Raw genomic sequence first — 20071 nt, 5'->3', positions numbered from 1 at the left:
TACTGCGTATACAGACAGATTTTACTGTTGTGGGTTTAATAACACTTTAAAGTGGTTGTAAAGGCAGGTTTGTTTGTTTTTCTTAATGCTTTCTATGCACTAAGATAAAGCCTTCTGTGTACAGCAGCCCCCCTCACACTTACCTGAGGTCCTTCTCTGTCCAGCGATGGCCACGAGTGTCTCAGCCGTCCAAGATAGTCTTTCCCGATTGGCTGAGACACAGCAGCAGCGCCATTGGCTCCCACTTCTGTCAAAGTCAGCTTGCCAATCAGGTGAGAAAGGGGGTGGGGCCAAAGCTCCATGTCTGAATGGACACAGAGAGCTGAGACTCGGGTCAGATGCCCCAATAGCTTGCCATGGGGGGGGGGGGGGGCTGCGCTCAACAGGAGGGAGAGGCCACGATAACAGAACAAGGACCTAAAAAGAGAAGGATTCCGGCTGCTTTGTGCAAATCCACGGCAACAGAGCAGGTAAGTATACCACGTTTGTTTTTTCCCTTTAAAAATAACAAACAAAAAAAAAAAACAAGCCTTTCACAATCACTTTAAAGCTAAATTCCAGGTATGCATTTTATACAATAGTTACACTGGTCTCGCTTGGACCAATGAAAGCATGCATATGCCATATGTGTGGGATCCTTGTAATAATTGCTACTACAGTTGCTACTTTTGTTTAAAAAAAAAAAATGTAAAAAGACCAAATTTAAAAAAAAAATATATATATATTTATTTATTTTATTATAGCATTTTAAAACAGGTAATTTTTGTCCATCATTGATGTACACTGATGAGGCGGCACTGATTGGTTACACTGATTGGCACCACTGGTGGGCATTGTCAGATGGTAGAATTGCCTCTTCCTCTTTGGGACCGATGTCCCTTTAAGATGAGCTGGTGATCGGCTTTTTTTTTCTCCTCCACTGTCAGTGTGAGGGGAAAAAAAAACGATTACTGAGCTTTTGTTTTGATCACATGGTAAGGTGCCAGGACCGCCCCCTTACTCGGTCAGTGATCACCCGAGTCTTAGTGATCACAACGTGCGCCCTGAAGGCCTGTGTTGGCCTCCCAGGAATTCAGATCCGAGCTGTGATCATCATTCGGCTATAGCGCGGATGTCAAGTGGTTCTAAAGCTTAAACATTTTGCATTATGGTAAAAAAAAAAAAAAAAAATAAATATACATCAGCATATTCCCCCCCTTTTACTTACCTGAGCCCTCATTGGATCCAGCACTGTGCATGTCTGCAGCTCTCCTCTCCCCTCACTTCCAGGTCTTGCTGACTTTGCTGGGGAACCAAGAGCCATTGCCTCCCAGTGCTGTCAATCACAGCCAGTGACAAGAGGCCGGGGCTGAGTCCTGCTGTCGGTGTTAATGGAGGTAGCTGTGGCACACACACGCACACACACACACGCACACACACACACACACACACACACACACACACACACACACACACACACACACACACACACACACACACACACACACACACACACGATTACCCCCATGGTAAGCTGCTTCCTATAGGGGTACTGGACTGAGAAAAGGGGTCAGCAGTGCTGGCAGGGGACCCAAGAAAAGGAGGTTTTATTTTTATTTTTTAAAGAATGATGTTCATATTTGCCAATGAATCTTCCTGGTGAATGCACTTAAAATATAGTGAATGAGATTCCACATTCACTCCCTATAAATCAGAAATATTCTTAGGTCATTTTGTGTGTACCGCATGTGTCACACCTACCTACACATTTTCACTACCTAAATTCAGCAAACTGCTATTTTGCAGCAACATGTTTATGTTTTTATTGCATCTTCACGTCAGCACTCAAAACGTTTATTTTTTTTCATGCATCTTTAGGCTAGGTTCACACTATTGCGATGCGGGAACGCCGCGAATCCGCGGCGTTTTCCCGCATCGCATACCTCCCGCCGGCAGTTCACACTGCCCTATGCGGACGGCTGGGGGTGTCAATGTTATGTTAATGACACCCCCAGATCCGTCGGCATATCGCAGTGCGATCTGCCGACTCGCACAGGAATCGGATCGCATGGTGTGAACCCCCCATGCGATCCGATTCCGTTGCGGACCCAAAAAAGGGTCCTGTGCGAGTTTGCTGCGGGACAGCTGCGAGTTCAGCCATACTATCTGTATGGCTGAACTCGCAGTGCTACGGAGATCGGATGTGATTTGCTGTGCGAATCACATCCGGATCTCCCCCCGCAGCAGTGTGAACCCAGCCTTAATATCGATCTTGCAGGTTTTAATCGAAGCTCAATACTCAGTAAATGGAACAATATTTCCTTAGGATTCAAGTTGTTTAATGGATATTGGTGAAGTGGAGTTGAAACATAAATTACATGCTGCAAAAATACAGCAATTTAGATGTTTAGAGCTGTTTATCGCATCCCTTGTGTCTGGCAGATACGACGTCCAGCTGCCTCTTCAAAAAAGTTTATGGCGAGGTCGGGTCACAAACTCCCACCAAAACGGAGGAAGATCGCCCTCCTTACGGGCTGGCGGCAGAGCTTCAGTGCGTGGTCCTTCTGCTGGGGTCTCCTCTAACAGCTGCTGAACCTGAGGGAAGACATAGCAATACATTCTGATCAATAACACATGGCTTAATCCAAGGCGCTATCCCAGGTGGGGGGCAAATTTGGGAAAATATGGCCACTGACTAAAATGTGGACAAATAGCCGATACTAAGCCATACCAAGAGTAGAGTTTAAAAAGAGATTTATTATCAATGATCTTTATTTGATATTGGAAGACTACCCAGTCCGGAGGTGCGGGGGCCAGTGGATTGGTAAGGCCCATTTCACACAGGATTTTCGATCAGGTCCACCTATCAGTTTTTCAGGTGGACCTGATCGGATGCTCCATTTACTCCTATGGAGCGGCAGTTGTAAACTCTATTTTCAATCCGTCTGGAGGATTGGATGAAGAAATAAATAAATAAATAAAAAAAATTAAAAAAAACGGACAGGCGGTCCGTTTTCATCCCATCTCCGCATAGAGAGCAGGTCTGTCTCTGCACAGTGAGCGTGCAGAGATGGACTGCTCAGATGAACGGCTCGATCCCCCGCTGAAAAAACTGGAGTCTACCGGGCGGACCACCTGTGTAAAAGGACCCGAACATGTTCTACCCTGAATACGGGTAGAACATGTAACAAAAAGGTGACCTTATCCTTTAAAGTACATCTAAAAAGGTTTTGGCGTGGCAGTCCAAAATGACTTAAACCTGCATATCAAGATTTTACTACCACTTTAAAAAAAAAAAAAAAAAAGGACTCATGAACATGGTAGAAAGGAAGGGAAAAAAAAAAAAAGCCACTTTTATAGGCGTTTGAATTTTTTTTTTTTTTCAGGCTGTAAAAGCACCTATAAATTAGCCATATTATACATATATTAGCACCTATATATTAGCCACGCATTTACAGGCAGGAAAAAAAAAAAAACCCTTAGAAATACAGTCACCGGTAAGTCTATGGGCCTTTCAGGACAGCACCTTGGAGAGATCGTAGCGCCACCTCTGAACAGGAAACACTACATGACAACGCCCCTTTAAAATCAGCTGCTTCTACCATGCCATCAGTTGTTACCGGGAATTCCTCCGACATGCTGGAAGATAAACAGACAATTACCGAGCCCAATGATTATAAATTTATACATAATAACCTAGGGAGGGAAGTAGGCTGCTGTCCTGAAAGGTTCGTAGAAATACCGTCACCGGTAAGTTTAAGGTTTTCCCCCTTTGCCTTTCAGGACAGCCCCTTGGAGATGATAACCGAGAACTTACTTCAGGGTGAGACCATTGCTTGTAAAACCTTCCTGCCAAAAAGGACTGGTCTGAGGCTGACAGTAGATACAACCTGTAGTGCCTTATGAAGGCTGAAAAGCTGCACCACATGGCAGCCTTGCACATCTGCTCTGGTGATGCCTCCACCCTCTCTGCCCATGAAGCTGCCACTGCCCATGTAGAATGAGGCAAAGTAACCTCTGGAGGCTCTAATCCTATGTAAGGGTATGTTTCTTTAATCGCCTGTTTTAAAGACCTTCTTAGGATACCTTTGGAAGCTTTATCCTCTTTGTGACTTCCTTCCATTAGGACAAAAAGAGAAGATGTCTTTCTGAGATTCTTTGTTACTTCCAAATACTTTAAGAGGCACCTTCTGACGTCCAGAGTATGGAAGGCTTCTTCTCCCAGCCCAGAAAGTAGGGAGTATGATCTCCTGTGTGTGGTTTTTCATAGCACACACCTTAGGGAGGAAGGCTGGATCTGTCCTCAGCACTATCCTATCCAGGAGACATCTCATAAAGGGCTCCTTGATTGATAATGCCTGTATTTCACAGATTCTACGCGCAGACGTCATTGCAACCAGAATTGTTTTAAGGGTTAAGAATATTAAAGATATCTCTTCTAGCGGCTCAAAAGGTGATTTAGTAAGTCCCTGAGGAACCAAAGATAAATCCCACATGGGAAAACTAAAAAGAGGCCTAGGCCTAATTTTTGCCATAGCCTAAAAAAAAAAAAAAATCAGTCTATCATTGAGAGCACTTGCTGCTAAATCTTTCTCCATTCCTTCCTGGAGAAATTCTAAAAATGAAATAGTGCTAACGAAATTAAAGTTCTTGCTAGAACACCGGGAACTGTAACACTTCCAGAAGTAAATTGCCCTGGTGAGCTTCTTCCTATTTGCAAGAAGGGTGTCAAGCTTTTCAGGCCCCTCTTTTTCTTAAAATTTCTTCCTCAGAAACCAGGCAGTTAGATTGAGGTAGCTGGACCTGGATAGAGAATCTGACCCAGAAGGTCCTCCCTGATTGGTAATCTCCAGGGAGGTTTTGCTGAGAGATACAATAGGGTAGAGAACCAGGGTCTCTATGGCCAATAGGAAGCAATTAGGATCAGATCTGTGGGCTCTGTTCTGAATTTTGTCAAGACTCTTGGTATTAGCTGCAACCGGGGGGGACAGAGGGAAGTCCCATTTGTGAGCTAATGAGTCTATTCCCAGCACCTTCTCCCGTCTCTGGAGAGAGAGAGAAGGCTGATGTTTTTGATTTTTTTTGGGGTTTACAAAGAGGTCCATCTGATGAAGAAAGCCCCAACTCTCAGGGATCATCTCAAATAACTTGGTTTAATGACCATTCCGCCTCCCTTACTTCCATTCTGATAGGGTGTTTTCTGTGCCCTTCAGATGGACTGCGGACAGCAAGGCCAAACTGTCCTCTGCCCAACTCAGTATTTCATGAGCTAGTTCCATCTGGGTCTTTCTCCTTGTGTCCCCTGCTTTGTTCGGTATAATACTGCCATCATATTGTCCAACAACACCTGGACATGCTGTTCGTTTAGGGTCTGCTGGAAGAATAATAGAAGGCTTAGATGGATAGCCTTTAACTCCCTTCAATTTGAGGACCTTTTTGCCTCTGGCTTGGACCAAACTCCCTGTGTTGTCTGCTATTCAAGGTGAGCACTCCACCCCCATGCGTTTGCATCTATCATTATTCTCCGTGATACCGGAAAAGTCCAGGGGAGTCCTTTTGAGATGTTCTTTTGGTCTCTCCACCACCAAAGTGACCTTTTTGCTCTTGTTCCTATTTTGAACTTCTTTTCCAGAGGAGCCTGAACCTTTTCTAGAGGAAGTACGCCCATGTCCTCAAATGCTAGATCAATCCTTCTAGACACTTGGGAGAAGGTGGTATCAATTTTTGGCCTTTTATTCCATACCGATGCTTCATCCTCCTCAAAAGGAAACCTTCTTTTGAGGGCTCTGGAAAAAAAAAAAAAAAAAAACAACCACACTCCTTTTTCTGGATCCTTCCTTTCCTTAATTGTATCAGTCGGGACTTTATGGACAGGAAAAAATGTTTTGTCTCTTCTAGCCCTGGTACATTTTGTCATGTAACAACAGCTGGGCTTATTCTTCTTGAATTTCTAAAGTGGTATAGACCGCTTTTAGCAAGTCATCCACTTCTTCAAGCATTCGTTTATATCGTTTATATCTAGACGTTCTCATCTCCTCTTCCCCCTCCATCTTCCTCTGAGGATGAGAATATTCTTTCTTTCTCTTCCTTTCCTTTGATTCACTTTCAATTAGTCTTGAAGTGTTAGGAGGAAGACTGGACTGGGAGCTCTGTTCCTGGCTGGAACTCTGGCCCTGTTTTTTCATAAGGGAACATACCCGTCCCTAGGGTCTCTGTAAATTCCTTTCTCACTGAGGAAAAGAGCTCCTTACACTCCTGTGTGGACTGTTCCCTTACTAAACCAGCGATGCAAGATCTGCAAAGCAGTTTGGGTCACGAGTCCCTTAATGGGTTTTTTGCATGAAGGGCATTTTCTTCCTGCAGTTCTCTCAGTGGCTTTCTGTAAGTAGTAAACAACTCCCATACCTCTATTAGGGCGAGATACTATTGTAAGTGGAGAAACGAGAAACACAGTGCCCAAAGCATACTCCCCACCGTGCCCCAGAGTCTCCCTCCATGCTGAACTGCTAATAGAACATATCATCCTAGCAGACAGCTGCAGGCTCTAATCATCATCAAAAACAATCATCCAGTGAAGAAAAGAAAGCAGCGTCTGCACCTCTCCTACGTGGGCCTGGTCAGGAACCTGGGCGCCTGCATCCGCCATTGCTGCCAATGACTCAGTCTCTTCCATCCCAAGCACGGCAGTAGCCGTCTGTGCGTCTCCTTAAATGCAGCTCCTCTAGCATTCAGTGCTCAGGAGCAGAAAAAAGGCCCGGCGAGATGACCCCCCACCCCTTCCTCCTGCGTTCCAGCAGCCGGAACCATGTGCTGCTACGCCCCGCTGGAAGTCTCCAGCCCCTGGGAATGATGTTACCCGCCATCCAGGACTCGGCACATACGCTCCATCTGAGCACACCCGCGGCCCCCTGAGCACACCGGGCGGATGACCACCAGCGGACCCTTACTCTTGTGAGCCGGACAAGGAACAGGCACAGGAGCCACCCACCTCTCGTGCGGAAGGGGAGTTGGGATGGTCCCATACAGAAACAACAAAAAAGTACTGCCAAAACCCCCTCCTTGGAGAGAGTGCAGCCCCTCCCCAGTAGTACCTTCCACCATGGAGGAGCAAACACTAAAACAACTGATGTCATGGTGGAAGCAGCTGATTTTAAAGGGGCGTTGTCACACAGTGTTTCCTGTTCAGAGGTGGAGCTAGGCTCTCTCCAAGGTACTATCCTGAAAGGGGAAGGGAGAAAAACACATCATCAGCACATTTAGAAGAAGAGCTTTTGGGCAGAAAAAAAAAAAAAGGATTTGATGCACCTAAACGCTAGATACATTTAGGGCTTGAACGTTCATTCATTCCAAAAGGAACAATACAAGGAATAGAGCGCATGAACAACCAAGTGTAATACAGTTTATTGATAAAATAAAATGTGCAAGCCACCACACATGCACGCACATGTTAACAAAGCATGTCTTCGCTCGTCCCACCTCTCCTCAATGGCCACTGCAAGATCCACGGCTGAAAGCTCTCAATGGAGCCTGCTGACATTTGCAAGCCAAATCGCCGGTCCTCGGCGTACCGAAGCTAGTGTGGCCATTGATGAGAGGGGTGATAAAACTGAGAAATGCTTTGTTAACCTCTTAACATTTCCGTGCATGTATGGTGGTTTGCACATTTTATTAATAAACTGTATTACACTAGGGCAGCCATGCACTCTCTTCCTTGTATAGTTTCAGTGCACATCCGTTACCCAGTGGGATTGTTGGAGAGCAGCAGAGCCCAGTGTCATGCACAGCTTCAGAGAACGTTCTTGACAAGGTTGCAGTTGCCTTAATGCAGCCCAGCAGGAGAGACTTTCCTCTCCGTTTTTTTTTGGGGGTTGAACAATGAGCATTAGGTGGGAGAAGACCTGCGCAAGTGGTAGGGGTTTTGTTATTCATTACAAAAGGGCAGAATAAATTATGGCCAATGGATACATAAACACTCAAATGCCTGAACGCCTGTCCAAAAACATGGCTTTGGCTGCATTTTTTTCCTACCAGGAGTAAAAGGCGTTTAGAGGAGCTGAGCAAATGCTCAGTGTGCATGAGACTTAAATGGTAGGCGATAAGGCTTTGAAGAAAAAAAAAAAAAAAAAAAAAACACAACACACCACAAGCCTGAGCTTCCAAGCACACTTTCACAAAGCTTAAAGCTGCGTTCCACCCAACTTTACAAGGTGGTCTTAAACTAAAGACTACCCCTTGTTTTTGGATATCTATATACTTTTTTTTTTCCTTCTTTCCTACCTTTTTAGAAGTACAAAGTGTACTTCTGACCAGCCATGCCGTGGTGAAGGACATAATTTCCTTTGCTACGGTGAGCCCTCCTCCTTCTACCCCACTGCCTTCTGGAGCCTGTGTGTGTGTCTCCAGAAGACAAAGGGGCCATTCACAAAGCGCCGCGCAACTCGCGCATGCGCATTAAGAAACCGCCTGAAGGCCCCACTGCCGGGTTCCCTTCGTTGTAATGGCAGCGATTGCACCCAAGCCGGTGGACCGACATTGCGGGCTCCCAGGTAAGTGTAGTACTTGTAGCTGATGACTTTAAAAAAAATTAAATAAAAAGTCCCTCTTTAAAGCGGAACTTCAGTCATAATTTTTTCATCTTTCCATCTATTAAATTTTTTGCCCTTGTTATTTCAACTTTGAATAGTAAAACATTTTTTTTTCTGCCAGTAAATACCTTATACAGCCCACTTCCCTGTTTCTTGTCTGGTCATTAGCCTAGGCTGCACAACTCTCTCTCTCACTTTCATGACAGTTTGCCAGCAAGGGAGGGGGGAGAGAGTCATAAGAGGGCCAACGAGAGCTGCAGGCGTGCCTGTGTGTAAACCCAGGAAGGGAACAGGCAGCAGCTTCAGCTGCCCACAGTTAAAATGATTGGCGCCAGACTTAGTGGAGGGAGATCTCTGCAGCATATTTGGCAAGTACAGAATCAGTGTGTGTGTGTATGATATATACACACACACACACACATACACACACACACATACACACTATATATACACACACACACACAAAGTGGTTGGAGGGAAGCTTCAGAATGGCAAGGATGTTTTTATTACAGATTTTGTGAGCAGACTGTAGTTACTCTCCGAGTGTTACTTGAGAGCCAGCTAGCAGTTAGTTGTCGATGTCTAGAAGCCCAGGCCAAAATGTATCCAAGCTAACAGACTGACTGGAGACTGCACTGTCCAATAACTCTTTCCTAAGACCGGAAGTTCAGGGAAGCAGCACAGAGAGCAAGAGCCAGCAGGATTTAAAGTTGAAAACAGCAAAGAATTTTAACAAATAGTGTATTGTGGAATGTTTATGTTATCGTGCTCAATGTGATAGACTGGAGCTTTATGAGCTGGAGCCTGCCAACTGCTTCTTTCAAAGTGTCTCTGTCAGAGGTACAACGCCGGTACAGCATCCGGCACCAGCTTGTTTGTAATCATCATGTGATCGCCATGATCTTCTGGTGATCACATGACTAGAAACTATGGGGTTGATTTACTAAAATTGGAGAGTGGAAAACTGGGTGCAGTTCTGCCAATCAGCTTCCAGATTTTATAGTCAAAGCTTAATTGAACAAACTGAAGTTAGAAACTGACTGGCTACTATGCACAGCTACACCATCAACCCCACAGTGTTTGGTTCCTGATCGCTGTATCTGCTTTAGGCCGGGAACACACATGTACGAATTAGATGTGGGTTTCCTTGCATTCCACTTCGCTTAACATGCGATTGCGACCAGCTCTCAATGGAGCCGGTTCCCACTTGTCCAGGGCGGCCGCGGTCCGCATTCCAAAAGGATTCTGTGCGTGTTTGGGTCCAGCGCAGGTGCGAATTCAGGCCAAATTTCAAACCAGATTTGCACCTGAAACTGAACAGAAACCCCCCCGGACCCCATGCTGGGAACCACGGCCGGACATATGTGAACCCGGCCTCAAGGCAGAGACATTGGTTGGTTGTAGTAATCTTATTCAGTCATTGTTACAATGGAAAGCTGGCTGAACATGCTACAAAATCTGCTTTTGTGCTTGATTGGCATTAGGACCAAAGCACCAAATACGTGCTAAAAATTAATTTGTGTGTTTTGGAAACCAACTAGTGATTACTTTCACTGGGTTGGGGCTCTCAGTGACACTCAGACACTGACCTCACGTTCCCAACTCTCCTCCCGAAGTTTCTTCCATTCCTCCCTCTTTGCAAAATAATCCGGGTACTGGGCCTTCTCCGATGGGTGCCAGTAGTCCAGGGCCCACTCTGGAACCTGCACAAAACAAGTTGGATTAAAATGAAATAAAACATTGTATATGATCGCAAAAAAGGACATATGTTGACAACATTAAAGCAAAAAAACTAGAGAGGGAGATGCATCAAAATTTTGGCAGCCGAAACATATTGGGCAAAAATTATGTTTTCAGCATTTTTCAGAAAGAGAAAAAGAGGCTGAGGTGCCGACAATAAATTCTTATTAATTAAAAAGTTGAGTATACAGTGCTTTAAAAAAGTATTCATACCCCTTAACATTTTCCACATTTTGTCACCTAACAGCCAAAAAGCTAAATGTATGTTATTGGGATTTTATGTGATAGGCCAACACAAAGTAGCGAAGTGGAAGGAAAATGATTTTCAATTTTTTTTTTTACAAATAAATATGTGAAAAGTGTGGCGTTCATTTGTATTCAGCCCCCTTTACTCTGATACCCCTAACTAAAATCTAGTGGAACCAACTGCCTTCAGAAATCACCTAATTAGTAAATAGAGTCCACCTGTGTGTAATTTAATCTCAGTATAAATACAGCTGTTCTGTGAAGCCCTCTGAGGTTTGTTAGAGAACCTTAGTGAACAAACAGCATCACGAAGGCCAAGGAACACACCAGACAGGTCAGAGAAAGTTGTGGAGAAGTTTAAAGCAGGGTTAGGTTATAAAAAAATATCCCAAGCTTTGAAAATATCATGGAGCACTGTTCAATCCATGGCCGTCCACCTAAACTGACAGGCCGGGCAAGGAGAACATTAATCAGAGAAGCAGCCAAGAGGTCCATGGCAACTCTGGAGGAGCTGCAGAGATCCACAGCTCAGGTGGGAGAATCTGTCCACAGGACAACTATTGGTCGTGGACTCCACAAATCTGACCTTTATGGAAGAGCGGCAAGAAGAAAGCCATAAGAAGTCCCTTTTGCAGTTTGCAAGAACCCATGTGGTGGACACAGCAAACATGTGGAAGAAGGTGCTCTGGTCGTTTTTTCGGTATAGGGCTTCCCTGCTAAATACATACCAGGTGACAGGGCTAGCGAGGTGTTAATCTCGCCGATGGAGGCACCGACATTCACTTCCTTCGCTAGTTTCGTCTACCTGGAGCCACGTTCAAAATTAAACGGACTTTACTCCGTATGTGGGCAAGTCCGTTCATTTCAAAAGTCCGGTCGTGTGTGGGTAGGTTCACTCGTTTGGAAAATGCGACGGACCTCCGCTGCAAAGTCCGGCGGATTGTCCGATCGTGTGTACACGGCATTAGAGGGAAACCTGTTAGAGTCTGGAAAAGACTTGAGACTGGGGTGGAGGTTCACCTACCAGCAGGACAACGACCCTAAACATACAGCCAGACCTATAATAGAATGGTTTAGATCAAAGCATATTCATGTGCTAGAGTGGCCCAGTCAAAGTCCAGACCTAAATCCAACTGGGAATCTGTGGCAAGACTTGAAAATTGCTGTTCACAGACTCTCTCCATCCAATCTGATGGAGCTTGAGCTATTTTGCAGAGAAGAATGGGCAAAAATGTCACTCTCTAGATGTGCAAAGCTGGTAGAGACATCCCCAAAAAGATTGCAGTAAAAGGAGGTTCTACAAAGTATTGACTCAGGGGGGCGCCATACAAATGCACGCCACACTTCTCACATATATTTGTAAAAAAAAAAAAAAAATTAAAACCATTTATCATTTCCCTTCCACTTCACAATTATGTGCCACTTTGTGTTGGTCTATCACCTAAAATACATTTATGTTTTTGGCTGTAACAACAAAAGGTGGAACATTTTAAAGGGGTATGAATACTTTTTCAAGGCACTGTACATAGTTGTTTGGGCCAGCTAGGTTTAGGGTAGAATTCTACTTCAATGTAAACACAAATTCACATAACTAAACCAAGTGAAATTCACTGTGCAAAAAAAAATAAAAAATCACTTTGCTGTGTACAGCCTCTATATAGAAGCGGAAGGGGTGGGGGAGTAAATGCCACCCATTGTATTGTTCCGCAGCCACCCGGGACACGTCACAAGAGGCTACCGAAGTTATTCACTGTGGTATCTCACGCATGCGCAGTAGAGAGCTGGCTGTGGTTCCTCAGGATGCTACAGCTGGCTCCTGTATCCAAGGTGATGGCCTGGAAACTGGCAGCAGTAAGAAGCAGCAGCTGCAGGAAGACTGCACTGGACCCTAGGCAATGGAAGTACCTTTTTTTTTTTTCAAAGTAAGCCGCTATAGTATTTGTAGCAGCTGACTTTAACCACTTGCAGACTGCATAATGTAAATATATGGCGGCAAGGTGGCTCTCCTGCTCTGGATCAATATACGCTTATTAGGATTTTTTTATTTCATTTTTTTAAACAAAAATATGTAGCAGAATATATATTGGCCTAAATTGATGAAGGCATTTTTTTTTTATATTTTATAGCAAAAAATAAAAATAAAAATATTTTTTTCTAAAATTGTTGGTCTTTCACCTTTCCACCTTTCACTGCAATTACAGCTGCAACCACAGAGGTGATCAAATACCACCAAAATAAAGCTCTACTGGGGGGGGGGGGGGGCATACATTTTCTTTAGGAGTCGCACAAATACTGAATTGTCAGTTAAAATGGAGGTCCACCCTAAAGTGGACCTTCCGCTCATTGGAATCCTCCCCTCCTCCGGCGCCACAATTGGCACCTTTCAGGGGGGAGGGGGGTGCAGGTCCCTGTACAGTACAGGTATCTGCACCCACTTCCAGCATAGCTATCTGCGGAAAGGGGTGTAGATTACGCCCCTTTCTGAAAGTCCCCCGCTGCCTGCTGGGAAACACACAGATCCCAGAGGCAGCGGGTCCATCTTTATTGCGCAGCGCGACTTGCGCATGCGCAGTAGAGAACCGGGAAATGAAGCCGAAAGGCTCCACTTCCTGATTCCCATACCCAAGATGGTGGCGGCAGCATCCGAGAGACGATCGAGAGATCGGCTTCAGGTGCCGACATCACGGGCGCGCTGGGCGGGTAAGTGTCCTTATTTTAAAAGTCAGAAGCTGCAGTATTTGTAGCTGCTGGCTTTAAAAAAAAAAAAAAAAAAAAAAAAAAAAAAAAAAAATGGCGGAACTCCCGGTGGACTCCCGCTTTAAAGTAATGCAGTGCCGTATCGCGAAAAATGGCCTGGTCAGGAAGGGAGGTAAATATTCCGGAGCTGAAGTGGTTCCTTCACTAGGCAAAATAAAACTGATGGCTGTATGGCAGGCTGGGGGGGGGGAGGGTTGTTACCTAAGGGACCACCCCTTGGGCGGAACTAAAACTTCTGTGCTTTTTGATAACCTGTAATGCCTAGTCTTCTCCTAAAGGTGGCGTAACAACCCAATGGCTAAGTGAGGAGCTCTGTCAGTCGGTGAATACAAGAGAAAACTAAATATAACAAAAACAAACTGAAGTTCCTCTTAAAAAACCCCATGGTGTCAGAGTGTAATAGAAGTGCTTCCAGACTAGAAAATAAAAATGAAGAAAATAAATAAATAATAATATCTGTACTAGAGGTCCATCCCCAACATCTGACCTCACTGTTGGGGGGTGCATATGGTGGTATATCCAGAATGCAAACCCTGTCACACAGTAATTGCTGCTGACCTTCCAGCGGTCGTATCTCTCATAGCAGGTTCCTTTCGGGGAGTGGGGGAAGATGTATGGCAGGGGGTGCTGACGTTTATCAAATTCTTCCTCTCCAGCCTTCAGCAGTAAGGTGGCTTTCACCAAATCTTTCTCATCTTTATGCTCGTCGAAGCGAGCTCTCAGGAGACAAACCTCGTAGCGGATTTCAGCTCTGTGATGAGAAAAGCAAAAAAAAATTAATACATACATAAAAAAAAAAAAAAAAAAAAAAAGAATTGAAGGGTTCCTCCTACTTTAGAACAGGGTGGATTTGATTTAACCACTTACAGACCGCCCTGCCGTCGTCATAAGTCGGTACTTTGAAGAGGGGTATTGTTATGGCAGCAGCTAGCTACCATGTCCCCGGTACCCTCTTCTTCAGCGGGCGGGGCTTCAGGGTTTAGGGTTCTAAAGTTTAAAGTTTTTCGCCATTTCAGTCCTGAGCACATGTGGAGTCCAGCGGCGTGCAAGTGTCATCAGTTCCTGGGGGGGGGGGGGGGGGGGGAGTACAAAGGGACAGCAGGACTCCTCCTCCTCCTCAGGAGTCAGTAAATTAGTTAGGATGGGGCTTGACAAATTTGCTTTGAATCTAGGAGGCAGCTACGGCCTCATACACCCTGGATGTTTTCACAGCGGCTGTTTTTGGCTTCAGATGTTTTTTTTTTTTTTTTATCTACAGTCAATAAACTCTCCATCATGTTATAGGTGTCAATGCACATATAGGCTGTTATCAGCAGTTTTTAGCTGGGGTGTCAACTGCATATGTACGGCGCGCTCTCCTTCTGCGTGGACATTCAGGAACGTCCCTCAGGAGGGGGCTCTCGTGCGTGGGCGCAATCCCAACACGCTGGTTTCACCCGGACACAGCGCATCTTAGATCGGCCCTCCTAATTGCATGACAGCCGTGTCCAATCACGCCCGTCATGTGATGATGATCGCTAGGCGATCGGCTCTCCGCACACGGAAGTTTTCGGTGAGGAGAGCGGATCTCTGCAGCCGGCTGGTGATCAGCGAGTATAAGCCATTTTTTACAGCTTTTTACTCACTGATGGCCAACCTAGTGTCCCCACAATGTAAAATACACAGTGAACACAAGTAAACACGAATGTCCCCAAAAACACACGTCCCCGCATAGTAATGATCCCCAAAACACATGTCCCCCACATATATAAACAGTAAAATCACATGTCCCAATGATCATTTGCACACACATGTCCGTGATCACCTGCGCACATCCGTACATGATCATTTGCACACACATGTCCGTGATCACCTGGGCACTTCTGTACATGATCATTTGCGTACATATGTCCGTGATCACACAAACCAATTATTATACACTTAAAGGGATTTTTTTTTTTTTTTTTACCAAAAACATGTAGCAGAATAAATTTTGACTGAAATGTATGACAAAATTTGATTTTATTGGATTTCTTTTAAAATAGAAGAAAATATTGTTTTGTTTTCAAATTTTCGGCTTTTTTTTCCGCTTATATCATTAAAAAAATAAAAAAAAAATAAAATTAAAAAAAAAAAACGGAGTCGTGAATAAATACCACCAAAATAAAGCTCTATTTGTGCGAAAATGATAAAAATGTAATTTGGGTACAAAGTTGTATGACCGCGCAATTGTCATTGAAAGTGCGAGAGCGCTGAAAAAGATGAAAATTGGTCTGGGAAAGAAGGGGGCGAAAGTGCCCGGTATTGATGTGGTAAAAAAAGTTTTTTCTTGTTCAAAAAAAATAAATAAATAAAAAAGACCCCGCTAACAAGGAAAAAAAAAAAAACGCTAATAAATGCTGTTGCAAAAATGTTGAAATACTCACTGCAAAGCTACATTCATTTTTATAATGTTATTTTTCCATCCAGTGTGCACGAGGCCTAGTTAGGAGCCAGTTTTTTTTTTTGTTTTTTTTTACTAACAAATCTTATGGAAATCTTTCTCCTTTAACCCTTTCATAGCCAGAGAAGTAAAGCATTATATATTTTCTGAAAGCCAACACCCCAGATCAGGGTCTCCAAACTTTCTAAACAAAAAAGACCAGTTTACGGTCTTTCAGACTTTAGGGGTGTCAAAGTGCCCAGTGGGAGTAGAAAATGTCCCAGCATAAGGGGGAGTAAACAAATTACATAGCGCCTGTAGTCTGCAGAAGGAGGAATAGTGTCCCGCGATTGGAATTAGAGAGAGGAATAGAGCCCCATCATTGGAGTCAGTGGGAGGAATAGAGCCCCATCATTGGAGTCAGTGGGAGGAATAGAGCCCCATCATTGGAGTCAGTGGGAGGAATAGTGCCCCATCATTGGAGTCAGTGGTTGGAATAGTGCCCCATCATTGGAGTCAGTGGGAGGAATAGTGTCCCATCATTGGAGTCAGTGGGAGGAATAGTGTCCCATCATTGGAGTCAGTGGGAGGAATAGAGCCCCATCATTGGAGTCAGTGGGAGGAATAGAGCCCCATCATTGGAGTCAGTGGGAGAAATAGTGCCCCATCATTGGAGTCAGTGGTTGGAATAGTGCCCCATCATTGGAGTCAGTGGGAGGAATAGTGCCCCATCATTGGAGTCAGTGGGAGGAATAGTGCCCCATCATTGGAGTCAGTGGGAGGAATAGTGCCCCATCATTGGAGTCAGTGGGAGGAATAGTGCCCCATCATTGGAGTCAGTGGGAGGAATAGTGCCCCATCATTGGAGTCAGTGGGAGGAATAGTGCCCCATCATTGGAGTCAGTGGGAGGAATAGTGCCCCATCATTGGAGTCAGTGGGAGGAATAGTGCCCCATCATTAGAGTCAGTGGGAGGAATAGTGCCCCATCATTGGAGTCAGTGGGAGGAATAGTGCCCCATCATTGGAGTCAGTGGGAGGAATAGTGCCCCATCATTGGAGTCAGTGGGAGGAATAGTGCCCCATCATTGGAGTCAGTGGGAGGAATAGTGCCCCATCATTGGAGTCAGTGGGAGGAATAGTGCCCCATCATTGGAGTCAGTGGGAGGAATAGTGCCCCATCATTGGAGTCAGTGGGAGGAATAGTGCCCCATCATTGGAGTCAGTGGGAGGAATAGTGCCCCATCATTGGAGTCAGTGGGAGGAATAGTACCCCATCATTGGAGTCAGTGGGAGGAAGAGTACCCCATCATTGGAGTCAGTGGGAGGAAGAGTACCCCATCATTGGAGTCAGTGGGAGGAAGAGTACCCCATCATTGGAGTCAGTGGGAGGAATAGTACCCCATCATTGGAGTCAGTGGGAGGAATAGTACCCCATCATTGGAGTCAGTGGGAGGAATAGTACCCCATCATTGGAGTCAGTGGGAGGAATAGTACCCCATCATTGGAGTCAGTCAATCTCCAACCACGTCACTTATGGTTTCGACAGAAAACCGGCAGTGTATAAACTACAGTACACAGTATAACGAGTGGATATTGTTAGTCCACCCGCTAGTAACCAACAACATCTTTCCTATAATTAAAGTGTATTTTGTTTTCCAAAAAAAATGCATAAGAAAGACCGCTGCACAAACACAGTGTGACATAAAATATTGCAATAACCAGCAATTATATATATATATATATATATATATATATATATATATATATATATATATATACACACACACACACACACACACACACACACACACACACACACACACACACACACATATATATAAAAAATGTGGGCTTTTAAGTAATTTTCTAGCTAAAAATAATGATTTTTAGCTTGAAACCAACAAATGTCAGAAAAAGGTTTTAGTCTTTAAGAGGTTAAACTTCCCTCATTTACAGATTGAAGTTCATTCCTTTGATCTAAAGAGCAAAAATGAAAACATTACAATGTTTATAGTTAGCTGGATGGAGGTTGTGAAACTTGGCAGACTGCCTGTTTTTTTTTCTTTTTTTTTTCAGCCATTTTTTCTGCTCCAGCAGACAATTCTTTGCATAGAAATAATCGGGAAAATGCTTTGTTAAAGTGACTGTAAACCCTTACAAACCACTTTGACCTACAGGTAAGCCTAGATTAAGGCTTACCTGTAGGTCCAAGAAATATCTCCTAAACCTACACAGTTTAGGAGATATTTACAAAAAGACAGACGCCGCTGTCTACACAGGCGCACTGAGCATGCCACTGCTAAAGACTATATGCTGTTAGTGGCGGCTCCCGTGCGCATGCGTGACATCATAGCTGCTCCGGCGCTGTGAGTGGCCGGAGCAGTGATACCTGGAAGAAGGTGGACGCTTTGTGCTACAGGGGACAGCGGTCACATCGCTGGCTCCTGTGTCTGGTAAGTGACACATAATGGGCTATAATGCGATGCCATAGTAGCCCATTAGGCTTTACATTTGCAGTCAGACAAAGAGGAAGTAAACCCATCAGGGTTTACTTCCTCTTTAAGATCGCGGGGGGGGGGGTGAATTGCGATCTCGATTCTTTATGATTACTCGTGCAGCTCCATCATGTACTGTAGTACTGTGCAAATAGTCAAGTCGTCAAAATCTGCAATTACTGCTGCTGCTGTCGCCGGAAGTGACGTTATTGGAGATGTTGACAAAACAATCGGATAAAGGCAAACAAAGGGCCGCATTTGGACCACGGGCTGTAGTTTGGAGACCACTGCCCTAGAGAATAAAATAGCGGTAGCTCCAATTTTTTTTTTTTACGTCACGTGATATTACCGCAACAGGTCGAGGAAACATTTCAGTAGAAATCAAAACAAAACTCACATTAAAAGTTAATGACCCAAATTTATGGTAAAATATAAAAGCAGAGGTTGCACCGAGTAAATAGATACCCAACATGTCAGCACCCTACAGGTCATCAGTTTAGCGTTATGAAGGAGGTCTGGTGCTGGATGTATTGTTCTCACTCCAGCGTACATGGATCGCAAATAGACATTTTCAGGCATAGGCGCCCCCCCCCCCACGTATGTACATGCGTATATGTGGGGAGTATAAAAAAAAAAAAAATGTTTGGGGGGGGGGATTTTATGTGCTTAGATGTAACTTAAGAAATTCTTTTTTTTTTATTATTATTTAAAGTGATTGTCAGGCTGCTTTCACACGGAGACGCTTTACAGGCAATATAGCACTATAAATAGAGCCTGTAAAGAGCCTCTGCCCTCACTCCGAGGGATTTCACACTGGAGCGGTGAACTGGCAGGACGTAAAAAAAAAAAAAAAAAAAAAAAAAAAAAAAGTCCTGCAAGCCGCATCTTTGAGGCGCCCTCCAATGCCCTCTTTGAGGACCCCACCAATAGGAAGTCCCCGCATCACCCAGGTCATCTTACTCCAAGACGGCCATCTTTGTTCTGGCATCCTCCAAGGGCGCCATCTACTGTCTGGACGGAGATGACACCAGGTCGCAACGTGCCAGGCTGTGCTCACCACAAATCTGCCCCTGCTGCAATCTGATCGCTTTCTGACTTGCTACAATGTCGCAGTCTGATCACTAGGGGTGAGAGAGGAGACTGAGGAAATGCTCCCTCCTGCCTGACTGGAGCTCAGGGAGGGCTTTATACTGAGAAGAAGTGGAGTTTTCTGAAATACGACCCCTTCAGTACACACTGGGGCATGTCAGGGATTGGTTCAATCACTGACAGGTCCTCTTTACCTGACCATTACAAGTCATACCCCTCCCCCTCTCCTGCTGTCATTGAGTGTCCTCCCCTCTCCCTGGCACCCACCCAGCCCCTCCATTACCTGTGTACCACCCAGGACTCCGTGTGCCGCACCGCCCTCTTATACAGCCGCAGCACTTTCTGCTGGTGGGTCAGGTACGCCGCCATCTTGCCCCCCTCTCCTCTAGGCTTCTGAGCGTTCAGAATGTCCTCTGTTTCTATTGGTCTACTGCTGGCATGTGATTCCCCCAATCCTTCCCGGAATACAATGTGTCTTCGACACTTTAGCCATTGTGTATAGGGGTCGGCCATTTTTCCGGAGACCTCTCTCTGTACACTTCAACAACATTCTGCTACCAAAAATGGCTTCTGTCATGGAGACATGTCAAACTCATCGTTATCCGTGATTGGCTGGCTGCTGACCCTAGATTACCGGAAGGAGAGCACTGAAAAGAATGCATCTTCCAATTAAAATACAGAAGGGTGAGGAGGCGGACATTTTTCCGTAGACCAAATGGATGAGGGAGAGTCATCCTTAAAGTTTTAAAATACAGTGACGGGAGAAAAGTGAGGGCTC

At 44.8% G+C, this 20071-nt stretch overlaps 1 protein-coding gene across 1 annotated transcript; it reads right to left on the bottom strand.

Annotated features, from left to right (window-relative positions):
* Positions 1 to 2296: 2296 nt before the first annotated feature.
* On the bottom strand, positions 2297 to 19821 carry NDUFB9 (NADH:ubiquinone oxidoreductase subunit B9). The gene is made up of 4 exons (XM_077493309.1): positions 19577 to 19821; positions 13866 to 14058; positions 10154 to 10267; positions 2297 to 2574 (listed from the first exon to the last, which is right to left on the bottom strand). The coding sequence occupies exons 1-4, from the start codon at positions 19804 to 19806 to the stop codon at positions 2443 to 2445; spliced, it is 669 nt and encodes a 222-aa protein (XP_077349435.1). The 5' UTR covers positions 19807 to 19821; the 3' UTR covers positions 2297 to 2442.
* Between the last annotated feature and the right edge of the window lie 250 nt (positions 19822 to 20071).

This window comes from Lithobates pipiens, unplaced genomic scaffold (assembly GCF_037356315.1).
Source record: "Lithobates pipiens isolate NorthernLeopardFrog02 unplaced genomic scaffold, aLitPip1_a1.2 Scaffold_19, whole genome shotgun sequence".
Taxonomy (NCBI): domain Eukaryota; kingdom Metazoa; phylum Chordata; class Amphibia; order Anura; family Ranidae; genus Lithobates; species Lithobates pipiens.
Note: the sequence above shows the minus strand (reverse complement) of the source record. Positions and strands in the feature narration are given on the sequence as shown.

Bases quoted from the DNA above. Each gene is read 5' to 3' on its own strand.
- NDUFB9 (XM_077493309.1), bottom strand. From the start codon at position 19,806: ATGGCCGACCCCTATACACAATGGCTAAAGTGTCGAAGACACATTGTA. The intron at 14,059-19,576 runs GTAATGGAGGGG...TTCTCATCACAG, and splicing joins GAGTCCTGGGTGGTACACAG to AGCTGAAATCCGCTACGAGG. The intron at 2,575-10,153 runs GTCAGTGTCTGA...GTCTTCCCTCAG, and splicing joins AGGAGAGTTGGGAACGTGAG to GTTCAGCAGCTGTTAGAGGA.